Source organism: Uloborus diversus, chromosome 7 (assembly GCF_026930045.1).
Source record: "Uloborus diversus isolate 005 chromosome 7, Udiv.v.3.1, whole genome shotgun sequence".
Lineage (NCBI taxonomy): Eukaryota > Metazoa > Arthropoda > Arachnida > Araneae > Uloboridae > Uloborus > Uloborus diversus.
In genome coordinates, this window is record NC_072737.1 from 9,536,501 (window position 1) to 9,549,597 (window position 13,097).

Here is a 13,097-nt window from a genome sequence, read left to right on the forward strand (position 1 = left end):
AATCCGTTCTACAGGGTGTCTATAAAAGAACTCCGGGGTTAGTTAAAAAAATTAATATTTTTTAAACTATAAAAGATAGCGAAATTTGATCAATTCCTTTGAAACAAGCAGCTCAAAGAGTTTTACTCATACCAATTGGGAATGTTTCAACAGTTGGCAGCGCTGCGGAGCGTTGACCTTGAAATGACGTAGCGGCTGCGGCAGGCAGTCAGTGTCGTCTGGACTGCCGCGCTATGGCGACGCCTCAACAAAAGGCTCAATGTGTTATTTGGCTCATAGAAAATAATTCTGTTGTTACTGTACAAAGAAACTTTCGACGTAGCTATGGTGTTGACCCGCCTACAGACAAAACAATTCGTCAGTGGTTAAGTGCGTTCAAGGAAACAGGAAGTGTTTTGAAGCAAAAGTCGCCGGGTAGGCCGCGTGTGTCTCAAGAGAATGTGGACAGAATCCGAGCTTCATGCACTCGAAGCCCTAATAAATCGGTAACAAGACGCAGTCTGGAGTTGGGGTTACCAAGATCAACAGTCCATAAGGTCATTCATAAAAGACTTCGTTTAACTGCCTACAAGACTCAACTTTTACACCATATGAAACCGGCAGACAAGGTTAAGAGATTCGACTTTTCTGTTTCCATGCTGGATAAAATTGATGAAGATAATGATTTTTTAAAAAGTGTGGTTTTTAGTGATGAAGCTACTTTTCATGTGAACGGAACTGTAAACAGGCATAACTGCAGAATTTGGGGTTCAGAGCCGCCCCATGAGTTTATTGAGTACGAACGTGATACGCCCAAAGTGAATGTTTGATGTGCTCTTATGCATGACAGAGTCATAGGTCCCTTCATTTTTGCCGAAAGGAATATCAATGGTGATGTCTATTGTGACATGTTAGAGGAGTATGTTTATCCTCAGTTGGATGACATTGAGGCGGAGAAAGGTTTAGTTTACTTCCAACAAGATAGGGCGCCGCCACACTTCAGTTTGCGTGTGCGTGAGTCACTGGACGCTCGTTTGGGAAACAGGTGGATTGGAAGGGAAGGACCTATTCCATGGTTACCAAGGAGCCCTGATATGACTCCGTTGGACTTTTTCTTCTGGGAGCATATCAAGAATCTTGTGTATGCGGAGAAAATTCGAAATGTTCGCCATCTCAGGGAACGAATAGTGAATTGCGTGGCGTCCGTTCCCCCAGACATGCTCGCCAGGACATGGGAAGAGGTAGAATACCGTTTCGACGTGTGCCGTGCCACTAACGGAGCTCACATTGAACTTTACTAAGTTGTTAAAAAATCTTGAAAATGTAAGCTTTCTAATCATGTATAAAACATGTATGTACGTTTTTTACTTTATTAAAATATTTTGTCTTAAAACCCCGGAGTTCTTTTATAGACACCCTGTAGCTATGGTCCTCTCGTGTGACATTAGCAGCAACAACAAACAATGGATCCTTACATTAAAAATGTCTACATCGAGCATAAATAATTTCGGAAGATGAAAAGCATTGTTATAATGTAGGACAAATGTGTAACAAATGAAATTTTTCCTTTCAGTTGTACCTACGACCGATTTGGGTTGAAGAGTTGTGCAGCCTGCCCGGACTCATGCGAAAATTTTGCTCACTGTCAGACTTGTTCAAGCAACGTGACAGAAGGGTGTAAGACTTGTCCAACAGGAAGAAATGGGCAGTTCTGTGAAAAGACGGATTCAGTCGGCTACGCCATGGACGAGAATTATGATCCTTTCCCTATGTTCACCAGAATATCTCGCGCCATCCGCGATTTCGCAGTAGGTGTTTTCGATCAAGACTCTGACGGTACAGAAGAAGATCCTACTTCTTCTGATGCTGTCTACAAGTCAGCAGCAAAGTCTGAATCAGAAGAAACTATGGATAATTCAAACAAAAACATCGGTAAGGGCGAAAACGAATTTGATGAGCATGATTCACTGAGTTTCGGTAAAGATGTCGTCGAAATCAACACAGCGAATAATGAAGAAGGAAATGACATTCGTAAAAACGATGGCGATGATCGCCCTCCTACCATACCTCCTGTGGAAAATAATGAGAGCCCTGAGAAAAATGTGGGAGATAGGGACAGTGAAAATGGTCAAAAGGATACTTCAGTGAATTTTGGGGTAAGCATAAAGAAGGTCAAACTGGAAGATAATTCTGACATTGATAGGTATTCCGAAGGCAATGTTGAATCTTTTGGTAATGTTGATACTAAAAATGATCTTCCTAATGATGACAATGCAGAAGAAGGGCATACAAATAGTCAAGGAAATTATAAGGAAAATGACTTCGTGACGGGTGAAAATACAGATGGCGATCGTACGATGGATAAAACACTTGATGCCAAGCTTGATGACAAGAATATAGATCAAATTGCAAGCAGTGATGAAACTAAGAGCAAAAGAGAATCGGATGTTGATCTTCAAAATAACAACAGCGAAAAAATGATATTTGACTCAAAAGTTAACGATACTCAAAGCAGCTCTCAAATCGATTTGGAAACGACCACTGCAAACGAAGAACTTGGTCAGAAAACATCTATGAAGCCCACGCGTAGGCCTGGGAAGCCGAAAAGACGTCCTAAAGCTTCACGAAGAAAATCTAAAGTTAACAAATTGGTTACCCTACCATCAACAATAGGTGTTGAAGAATTAAACACGACAAACACAACTGGTGAATCATCGAGCCTTTTCGAAGCAAATGAAAGTTCGGGAAACAACGTTTCAAGCCCTGAGCAAGCTTTTTCAACGATCGAAACCGATGCCTCAACAAATCTTTCAGCTCCGGATACAACTACTTCAACTTCAGAAACAAATGAAAAAATTACAAAATTACCAGAAAGTTACTCAAATGACGTTTCTACAAGTTACGGTGATACAACAGCCGATCTCTACGAAGCGCAAACAGATGAAATAGAAGAAATACCATTGACAGAAAAACCTTCACCTGAAGAAACCTTCGATACGTCTTTTCATAACAATGGCATAACTCAGGAGGTCACAAAATTGGATTTTGAAATCAAAAATGCGTCTCTTCCTCCAACCAAAGAAGAAGGCTCTATATCTATGAAACAAATTAGCGATAAAAAATCACAGCAATCGAGCAGAAAATACAAGACAGAATCTACAAGCAGTACCAGTAATCAAAATACTGATGATCCATTTCCTTGGAATGTGAAGTTCAACTATTTTATGTTTAAATCTGTGTTCGATGATTTAAAAAACGCAAAAGAAGAAGATTTTCAAAAATTATTAACTGAATGTACTCATACAATATTACCTACTTTCAATGACTACATATTACAGTACGTTTCTGGTGAGAAGATGCCAGAAGAAGCAAATTCTGAGAGCAAATCAAGAACCATCCAAAGAATTCTGGACAATACAAGCAATAACTCTTTAACAGAAACTGAATTGCAGTACAAGACTCTTTTGCAACAGTGCAGGCAGTTAAAGGATGGTATTAATGGATATACTGGAAAACAATCCAACTTTTCAACGATACAGGACGAAGTTGCGAAGATTATGTCTACCAGTGAAATGTATGTCACTACTTCAGGAAGCAGAAAAATGGAACTTACCACAGTTGATGCCTCAAAAATAGAATCTAACCCAATAATAAGTGCAAGAACAGTAGATCAACATGGAATTAGCACAACAGATGGTGCTAGTGACTTTTCAACAAGTTACAAGTCGCTGATATCGAAAGAATCAGGCCTTGTGCAAAATACTGAAAATACAGGAATCACAAAATCAACTGTAAATGAAGAACGTGGTACTTCATCAATCCCTGATAATTCTGCCGTTGATTCAGATTGGTCCGATCAAGGAATATCGCATCTCCGTGAAAAGCAGCAACAAGAACTAAAGCATCAAGAAGTGGAGGAAATTCACCAAAATGAAATCCATGACAGAAGTTTTTATCAGGCAATCCGACACAACAGTTACGAATCAGAAGAACAACCATCGTTATCAAACTATAAAACACCCGACACTGAACTGAAGAAGTTGGAAAATCATACTTCGGATTCAACCGCATTTTTAGAAAGGATTGACGTTACAACAAGTACGCGAAGTTTTGAAACAGGGCAACGTGTTTCAAAAACTGACCCAAAACCAGAATTGCGGACTTCGAATACAAATCAGGAGGAATTAACTAAAACTAATAAAGTGACCAAATCGGATGAATCAGGTGAGTTGCAATCGGATGATAAGAAAGACTACAAGCAAAATGAACTTGTGTCACGTTCAGACAGCAATGAGGAAAACACAACCCCATTTAAGTCAGACACAACAAAAGAGCCTGAAAGTAGAAATTCGGAAGAAATTTCTGAAACTGCTACCGTTGAAGGTGAAATAGGTCACTTGGATCGCGAGGAAAATTTTTGGAAAAGGGATCTTCGTCGCAGTGTTGGAAAAAGGAAACTGCTTGAGTATGCATTGAGTGCAAATGATATGCCGGTTGCAGAACAGGAAAGAGATTTTGAAATACAATCACTCCATGAAGACAATGAAGCAAAGAAACACATTGAAATGACAGACACTGATTCTTCCGAAGAAACAGAACAAGATATGCTAATACCAGTCTCATTAAAGAACTTATTACTAAATTTAAAACAGTTTAAAACTGAAAGTGGAGAATCTACTGAGAAGCTTGGAAACCTATTTCATGCAATGCTGCTTAAGAATAAGCTTGCTGATAATTACAAAACCAGATTGTTTGAAAATCACAATGGTAAGTTCGCTGATGATTCAAGTGAGGAGACCGATTTCCATCTTCCTGAAGCCACTTTCAAATCATCTAAAACGGAAAAGATAAACCTTCTAGATATACTATCTGATCAATATATTCTAGGAGATGTTTTGGAAGTTTTTAACTCAGCAAATAAACTAGTTTTTTGCGTCGAATATAAATCCCGGAGCCATTCCTTTGCTAAAGAAAATAAACACCTTTCAAAACATTTTGCTTCACGTTTTTCATCTCCTGAACAATCGGAAGAAAAAGCTGAAAACAATAAAATTCTTTTCTTCCCGAACTTAAATTTCGATGATTACGAGGAGAGATTGTATGATGATTTTTTTAACAAGCATGTCGAAAGAAAAAAATCATTCTCAAAGAAGGATCTTCTTCAATTCCTGAATGATCCAAATCGATCATTTAAAGAAAACAATTCGCAGAAGAAACCTATGACTAATAGGGATACAAAAGTAAGAGTATTAGTTAAGAAGACAGAAGACAACGTTCTAGAACTATTAATGACAAGAAACTGTAGGGCTTCGCCTGTACAGCTGAGTGTCAAATGCGGTCTCTTCAGTCTTGATGAAGTGATTGAAAAATTACCAGAGAGAAAGCCCATAGACCATGACAAACTTCTTAAGATCATCACACGTGTGAGATTCTATGATGCTGATAATCAGGAATTAAGTAAATTGACCGGCTGGATCCCATTTCGTTCTTTTACTCGTGAAAATACACAAAACGATTTCAAACATCGGCAGCAAAGCTGGTGGAAGAGACATGTGGTTCCGATTCACAGTCAAGTTTTAGATAATCTAATAAAAGCATATTCCACTCACAATGGACACCCTTTAGGCCTTAGATTGCGCAGAAGTAGCGAACTTTTATATCAGAAACCTACGTTTAGCGTTTCACAACAAACTCTGGAACAGTCAAGATTATGTGCACAGTATCCTTTCCTACCAGGTTGTCAAAATCCATCGTGGGAGTCAGATCTTACCAATCATTTTATTAGTAATAATCCAAGTACCCAGTCAGTATCAAGATTGCTACAGCTGTGTTCGCAATATCCAGCTTTAAACGAATGTCAAAATATATTTCTAAAGTTTCATTCGCTTGAGCAACTCTCCCAATTATGTTCAGTATTTCCTTTCCTTTCGCCATGCAAAACGTTTCAGTTTCAAACCAAAAATCATTATTTCCCAGAATCAATGAAAGCTTTCAAGATTCCGCATTTAAACAATGATAATATACTGCTCATTGCTAAAGCAGACGTGCCTTATGAACCTGCAAAGTTTTTGGGAAGTTACAAAAATCCAGAAGCCACACAGTACTTTATCAAAGGTTCCTACCCATCCGAAGTTTTGCAAAATCCAATTTATTTTTTAAAGATACCTATCTATAAGAGAAACCCAGGCATTTATTATCTTGGGAAAGTACTTCCAGAAATGAATGACGACAAAAATGTAGTGTTTAGATCACCAGATACCTATGATGAATTGAAATGTGAAAAGAATGAAATGTTTGATACTTTCGTAGAGACAGTAATGCAAGAAATTATTTCAATCATAAGCATTGTATCGAAACAAAGTGATCATTCAAAACGCGAGCAAAAGTTTTCATTCAAAGAGATGCTAAAGAAATTTGAGCACGCTGACAATAGAAGAATGGAAAAGGACATGGACAGTGAAGATTCCATCGAAGTTGAGGATAGAAGTTCAGAAGAAAAATATATCAATTCAGATGAAGACATTAAAGCAGAGAAGAAAGGTGATTCCGGCTATAGAAGCTTAGGAAAAGGATCTTCAGAAGTAAATACCTCGGCAGGTAAAGACAGCCAAACATCATATGAACTAGCAGTTTCAGAAGAAAAAGATTATGACGATGATGTTAAAATTGAAGAATCAGAAGAAGATTACGATTACGAGCACTATCTCAACCACATGTATCCGCATGACGATATTCCTCCAATGGAAAATACAAAACCTTATGAAGATGATGGATATCCTTCGGAAGGACGTAAAGACAGTTCAATGAAAGGCAGGGGACATTCAGAAGTTGAAGAAACACGGTTGGAATATGGAATACCTTATGAAAATAAGGAAGGAAACTTACTGGATGGGGAGAGCTCTGAAGAAATTAAAGGAATTTTGTTAAAAAGTGAAATAAAAGTAGAAGAAAAGAAAGACAGTTCAATGGAAGATAGAACGCTGTCACAAGGAAATGATAATGAGTTAATGAACATTAGTGGAAAGGATTCTAAAACGGAAAAAGAATATTCTTGGGAGGGTAAAGCCTCTAGGGTATCTGAGGAAGTTTTTATAAAGACACCAGATAATTTAAAGGAAAATGAAAATTCAAGAGTCAACAAAAACCCTTTTAGAACTGGGGATGGTAATTTCGTACAACAGGAAGACAAAGTTGCCAGAAACGAGGAGATAGTTGAAACTGTGCCGTATTCACCAGAAAATACTGGAAATTTCGGGTTTGTGAAAGATTTAAAAAGTTTGGCTGAAAAGGAGAGTCACTACGAACTTCAGGAAAATACCAACCAAGAATTTATTCCCTTTGAAGGAATAAAGAACAACGAAGAGGCAAACTTTACGATAGATAATGCCTCGAAGTCATCACTGGCAGTAATTGGGGAAGAATTGATGAAATTAATATCGACCGCGATGCTAAGTGATCCTCCCAATCTCAACATTTCCGCTGATGTCTATGATGTGGTAAATGGTGGAAATGGTAATGGGACGGAGGAACAGGTAGTTAACCAAACTAACCAAAATATTGCAGATGAATCTGTTGTACCGACAGGCATTATGAATTCAGCTTTCAATGATAAAACTAATAAAGAGAGTTCTTTAATAACGTCTCTTGACGATGTTCGAAAAATAGAAGATCTATTCCATGTGAATGAAGATGGCAAGAATGGGACGAAACCTGAGGCACCTGGAAATTCCTATGAAATGGAACATTTGATCCTAAAAAATGATACAACTGGAAGTGAAAATGAACAAAATGAAAATGGACAAAAGTTGGGTGGTGATGGAACTGAAATATTTGCATTTCACGATTTAGGTAAGTCTATTTTTAATGTATTACAAAAACAAAAGTCTTAAGAGTAGTTTTCAGTGAAATAATGAATGGATCTCTTAATCAGTAAAAATGAAATTAGTTATTAGAGCGAAAAAGTTTAAATAGCCATTTAATATGACTATAATTCTCAATTATTTGAATTTAAAATGCTCTACTCATATTGCAACACTATTATTGTATTATTGGCATAAAATTGATAGAAAACTCTTGGTGTTTTCAATGGTTTTTTTTTTATTCCTTTATTATTTTATTCTTGTATATATATTTGTATTTGTGGTAACTTTGCTGCAGCTGAAAGTTTAACGAGGTCTCGTGTCGTAAATCCTGTGCGATTATATTTTAAGCAATTATTTGAAGTTTTACAACTTAAAAACAACAACTTAAACATTTTTTGTTAGAAAGAATATTTTCATTCAATTAAATATTGATATTATTTATAGACTGATTATAATCAGAAGCACTTTGACACATTTCTTTCCCAACCACCAAATTTATTAGTTTTATCAATTATCCCATATCGGATATCATTATAGCAACATAATAAAACAAATTTATCTTGTTTAGATCAAACTGCCGACCCTGCATTGAATGACATTCTTAGCGGTAAGCATTAAATTTATTATAATACCTGTGTAAGCATTATTTGTTTTGAAGCACCAGTGTGAATTTTTTGACATCAGAGGTTGATTAAGAGTGTCTTTGACATAATCTCATAAAAAATAAACGAGCTGATGTGTGCATCACATGACTTCCTTTTACTCCAATTTAATGCCATTTTCCCATTATTGATAATTTTTATGTGATTCAATAGTTTACTCTCTAAATATCACCAACAGTTGCCAAATGAAAACCAGATTTAAAAAAATCATAATAATAGACGACAAATTTGTCTCCAAGTTGGCGACAAAACTTGGAGACTGGCGATATATCGCCAAGTGTCCGCCAAATTGTAACACCACTTGAGTTTACATCGAAATTAACAATGATTTCCCCCCAAAAAGGAGCAAAAGTCTTCCTTAGACACACCCGAATGCAACCAAAAAGAGAGGTGCACAACTAGATCCCACTAGGAGTCTACGTACCAAATTTCAACTTTCTAGGACATACCTTTCTTGAGTTATGCGACATACATACGCATATACATACATACATACATACAGAAGTCCCGAGAAAATACGTTGTAACTAACTCGGCAATCGTCAAAATGGATATTTCGCGTGTCTATACGTTCTTAGGCAGTTATCTACGTGTGGTCGAGTCGAAAAAAAAACTCAACATTCATTCGGGGATGAGCAAAATGGAAATTAAGGCCGAATTTTGAGTGAAAATTTTTTCGCGAATACAATACTTCCTTTTTTGTAAAAGGAAGTAAAAATCACGTGGCGTGTGGTACGAACTTTTGACCTTGTATTATTTTACTGCAATATGTTACTGTACTAATCAAGAAGTTTTATGCAAACGAAAAAAACATTTCGATGCCCATTTTCGAAATCTTTTTTTTTTATTATTATTATTACACGGTGGAGTTTTGTTTATCTATCTCCGTTTATCCGGATTTCCGGTTTATCCAGATAAAATTTGTAGATATAATTTTTAGAAACGAATAAAATTTACTTGAATACTAATTTTAAATTATGATTGCAACAGCGGAAACTATATTAACGCCAAATATTTGTTTTTTTTGTTTTGGTTAAACGTACAGCTCCTGCGTCGAACGTACCATGAAGTATACATAGAATTAATCTAACTAACAAAATGGCGTAGCGTCAATCCATCACCACTGAAGCTGAAACATGCTGTTTGGTTTCGTTACAAAGCATTATTTTACGCTGTAATAAAATATTAGTCTGTTTCTTAAGGGACTTGTTTTGCTTATTAACCGGATTATCCATATTTATGTTTAGGTCTATTGCCTTGGTCCCAGTTAGTCTCAAGGGCGCCCATAAGCAAAATTTTAGGGGGGGGCTCAAAAATTTTCCCCATGGTTTAGCAGAAAATTTTACCCATGGAAACCGATTTTAATACAGATTAGAGGCATTAAAATTTGACATTTTTAATGACTTATTCATTAATAGCTGGAAAAGAAATTTTTATGCATTTTTGCAAAGAAAAAAGCACTAAAAGCAAGGAAGTTCTCATTTCTAAGGGAGGGGCTTGAGCCCCCCTTGACCCCCCCCCATAAGGGCGCCCTTGGTTAGTCTGGATAAACGAGACTCTACTGTATTTAAAATGCATATCAGGCAGTAATATGGTGCCCATATCCCATTTATGTTTTGCACTTAAATTAATTTCTACATAAGTAAGCAAAAAAACATCATTGCCATGCAAGAGAAATAAAAGTGATAAGTTTGCCTTATTTCTGCACCTCATAGCCAGAAAGATTTAAGTCACATTATGATACTTTTACGGGAGAGAGAAAAAACCTTTTTTTCTTGCGTATGCAACGAATGAAACGCGCACTCTTTTAAATCTGGTAAAAAATTGAAAAGGATTTTTTTTTTCAAGAATTATGTTCACATGACTCGGAGCGGAATAGGCTTCCACTTGACTAATAAACGGAAAATCGAAATTTTTGGAGTTACGTCTGTCTGGCTCTGATGTACAGATATGTAGATCATAAACTTCTGTGGGTTCGAAAGATAACAGAGAAGATCCTTCTTAATTTATAAATGCTCTGTATATTCCATTAATTAGTTAGATACTGCTATTTTTTGAAAAGAATATGTTATTTTTGTCATTAGTATTATTAGAATTATTATTTCTTCACTTAATTATTCATTTTTTGCTTTTCAGATTCAAGTGAGCATTTCCGCAACAAGCGCTTCATGTTCGGCTTGCCTTACAACAATTGGTGCGCAGTACCCACGATGAAAAGGCACGGGAACCTCATTTGTTTGGTTTGGGCAGGGAAGAAGTAAGTGCTAAAATATTTTCAAAAATACATTTTAGCAAGTGTAACTCAGCACAAAGTTACATCGGTTAAATTCCTGCATTGGTTCGCAGTACCATAAAAATGAAAACTTTTTCAAATTGAAACTGACATAGCCATTTAAATTATGATTAATGTGGATTACATTGACGCCATTTTTTTTGGTATGTTTTGACTTCAAAAGAAAATATAGAAGCCACGCATTGACGGCAAGGTTATATTTCCAGTTAAATACACCACTGGTCAGTAATTTCGGCGAAGTTGCAAAAACTCACGTTTCTACAAATTTCTCGAGAAATAAGAGATCAATTGTTCTGTAACTTATATTATTCTTACACAAAATGTAAGCTTCAGCATTCGTTTTCCTATAAAAATTGCATCGTCCATGCATTTAGGGGACCTGCGACAAAATGGGAAAAAAAGGTTTTAATCATCCTTCTTCGTAAATAGCATGGGATAATCTATAAATTTCAGAAATGGGGTTGTTTCCTTCAGTTAAAAGTACTTTTAGTCACTGAAATTGATAGAATAAGCAAAAAAAAAAAAAAAAACACGGACCCAGAAAATACTTTCATTTTCTCAGCAGTTATTTTTTAATTCATTTTTTAAAATGTCCGATTTTTAAATCAAGGCGTGGTCTTAATGACCCCACAAATGATGCACTTCGGCGCATCTTTCTACCGTGTTTCCACGTTATGATCATCAAGAAGCGAATTAAATATTGCGCTCTACGCCTGCTATCAACCCTATCGTTGCCAATACACGTGAGTAAAGATGCGAATTAAATGTTTTCTCTGTCAATGGCAACACTAAATGTGATGTCATCGACAGAAATATAAACAGTGAAAACGCACCGATTTAGGTAATGTTTTAAAAATATTAAACTTAAACAAATTATTTAAAAAATGCTCAAATCCTATGTTTTTAAGCATGCTCTTTCAGAAAAAAATACTTTTAAAATTTTGGGAACGACCCCATTAGATTACTTACTATGTGTACAATAATTTTATAGGTTTTCGTAAAAGCAACATTTATATTTACGAGGATGAAAACATTTTTTTTTTCCTTTCAAAAATATCAGCTTTGTTCACATGTATTCGGCTCATCTCACGCAGAATTTTGTCCTAGTATACCAATTTTTGGAAAAACTTGATAGCATATAAGAGAATCATTGTACTAAAATTTTAAGTAATTTGTTTGAAAATTTGATGAAATATAAACATTGCAAACAGTTAATTTCTCACAGTGCATATGCGAAAGATAGCAATTTATAACTTTCAATATGTTTTCAACCAAATGAAATTTGACAGCTCAAAAATAAATCCAGTTTAATGTCAGTAAAATTTAGAAAGAATCGGTGGTTTTATGTGCCGCATTTTAATTATTCACGGATAGACGACGAAACGTGAGGGATCGTTCGTCATTTTGCAACACATGCCTGCAGTCTTCAGTATGATTTAAAGTAAAAACAGGTTATTTGTGAACGATCCCTTACGATTCGTCGCCTATTCGAGAAAAAGCGAAAATAACAAATTAAATTTTTAACATATGCAACTGGAAAATTTTTCATAAGTTGCCAAGCTCACTTGGTTACAAAATCTTAAGAATTATAAATTGTTACCTTTCGCGCATGTCGGTGTAAAAAACACTATTGCCAAAATTTTAAATGAAATATTTAAATGTAAACAAGTTATTAAACAAGATTAAGAGTTAAACTGAAAGTGAATCCGTAAAATAAAAGTAAGCACTTAAAGCAAAATAACCCGAAAAATAATGCAGACCCAAAATGGAGTCGTTCCCGAAATTTTAAAAGTATTTTTTTTCTAAAAGAACATGCTTAAAAACATAGGATCTAACCATTTTTTTAATAATTTGTTAGAGTTTAATATTTTAAAAAAATTACTTAAATCGGTGCGCTTTCATTGTTTGCATTTCTTGCCGATGACATCACAAATGATGAAATGCCTTTCTGTGTGGCCATTCACAGAGCAAAATATTTAATTCGCATCTTTGCTCACGTGTATTGGCAACGATAAGGGTTGATAGCAAGCGTAGAGCGCAATATTTAATTCGCTTCTTGATTATCATAACGTGGACACGCTGTACAAAGACGCACCAAAAAGCATCATTTGTGACGTCATCTAGACCACGCTTTGTTTGAAAAATCGGACATTTTTAAAAAATTAATTAAAAAATAACTGTTGGGAAAATGAAAGAATTTTCCGGGTCCATATTATTTGTTTTTGCTTATTCTATCAATTTCTGTGACTAAAAGTACTACTTTTGACTGAAGGAAACAACCCCATTGTTCAAATTCTAACTA

At 35.7% G+C, this 13,097-nt stretch overlaps 1 protein-coding gene across 1 annotated transcript in view; it reads left to right on the forward strand.

The window, feature by feature from the left end:
- Window positions 1–818: 818 nt before the first annotated feature.
- LOC129226226 (uncharacterized) overlaps window positions 819–13,097 on the forward strand; it is a 28,898-nt gene continuing 16,619 nt past the window's right edge. The window contains exons 1-4 of the mRNA XM_054860825.1: window positions 819–1,120; window positions 1,553–4,746; window positions 6,616–6,768; window positions 10,639–10,759. Coding sequence (XP_054716800.1) covers window positions 819–1,120; window positions 1,553–4,746; window positions 6,616–6,768; window positions 10,639–10,759 — 3,770 coding nt within the window. The remainder of the gene's footprint in view (window positions 1,121–1,552; window positions 4,747–6,615; window positions 6,769–10,638; window positions 10,760–13,097) is intronic.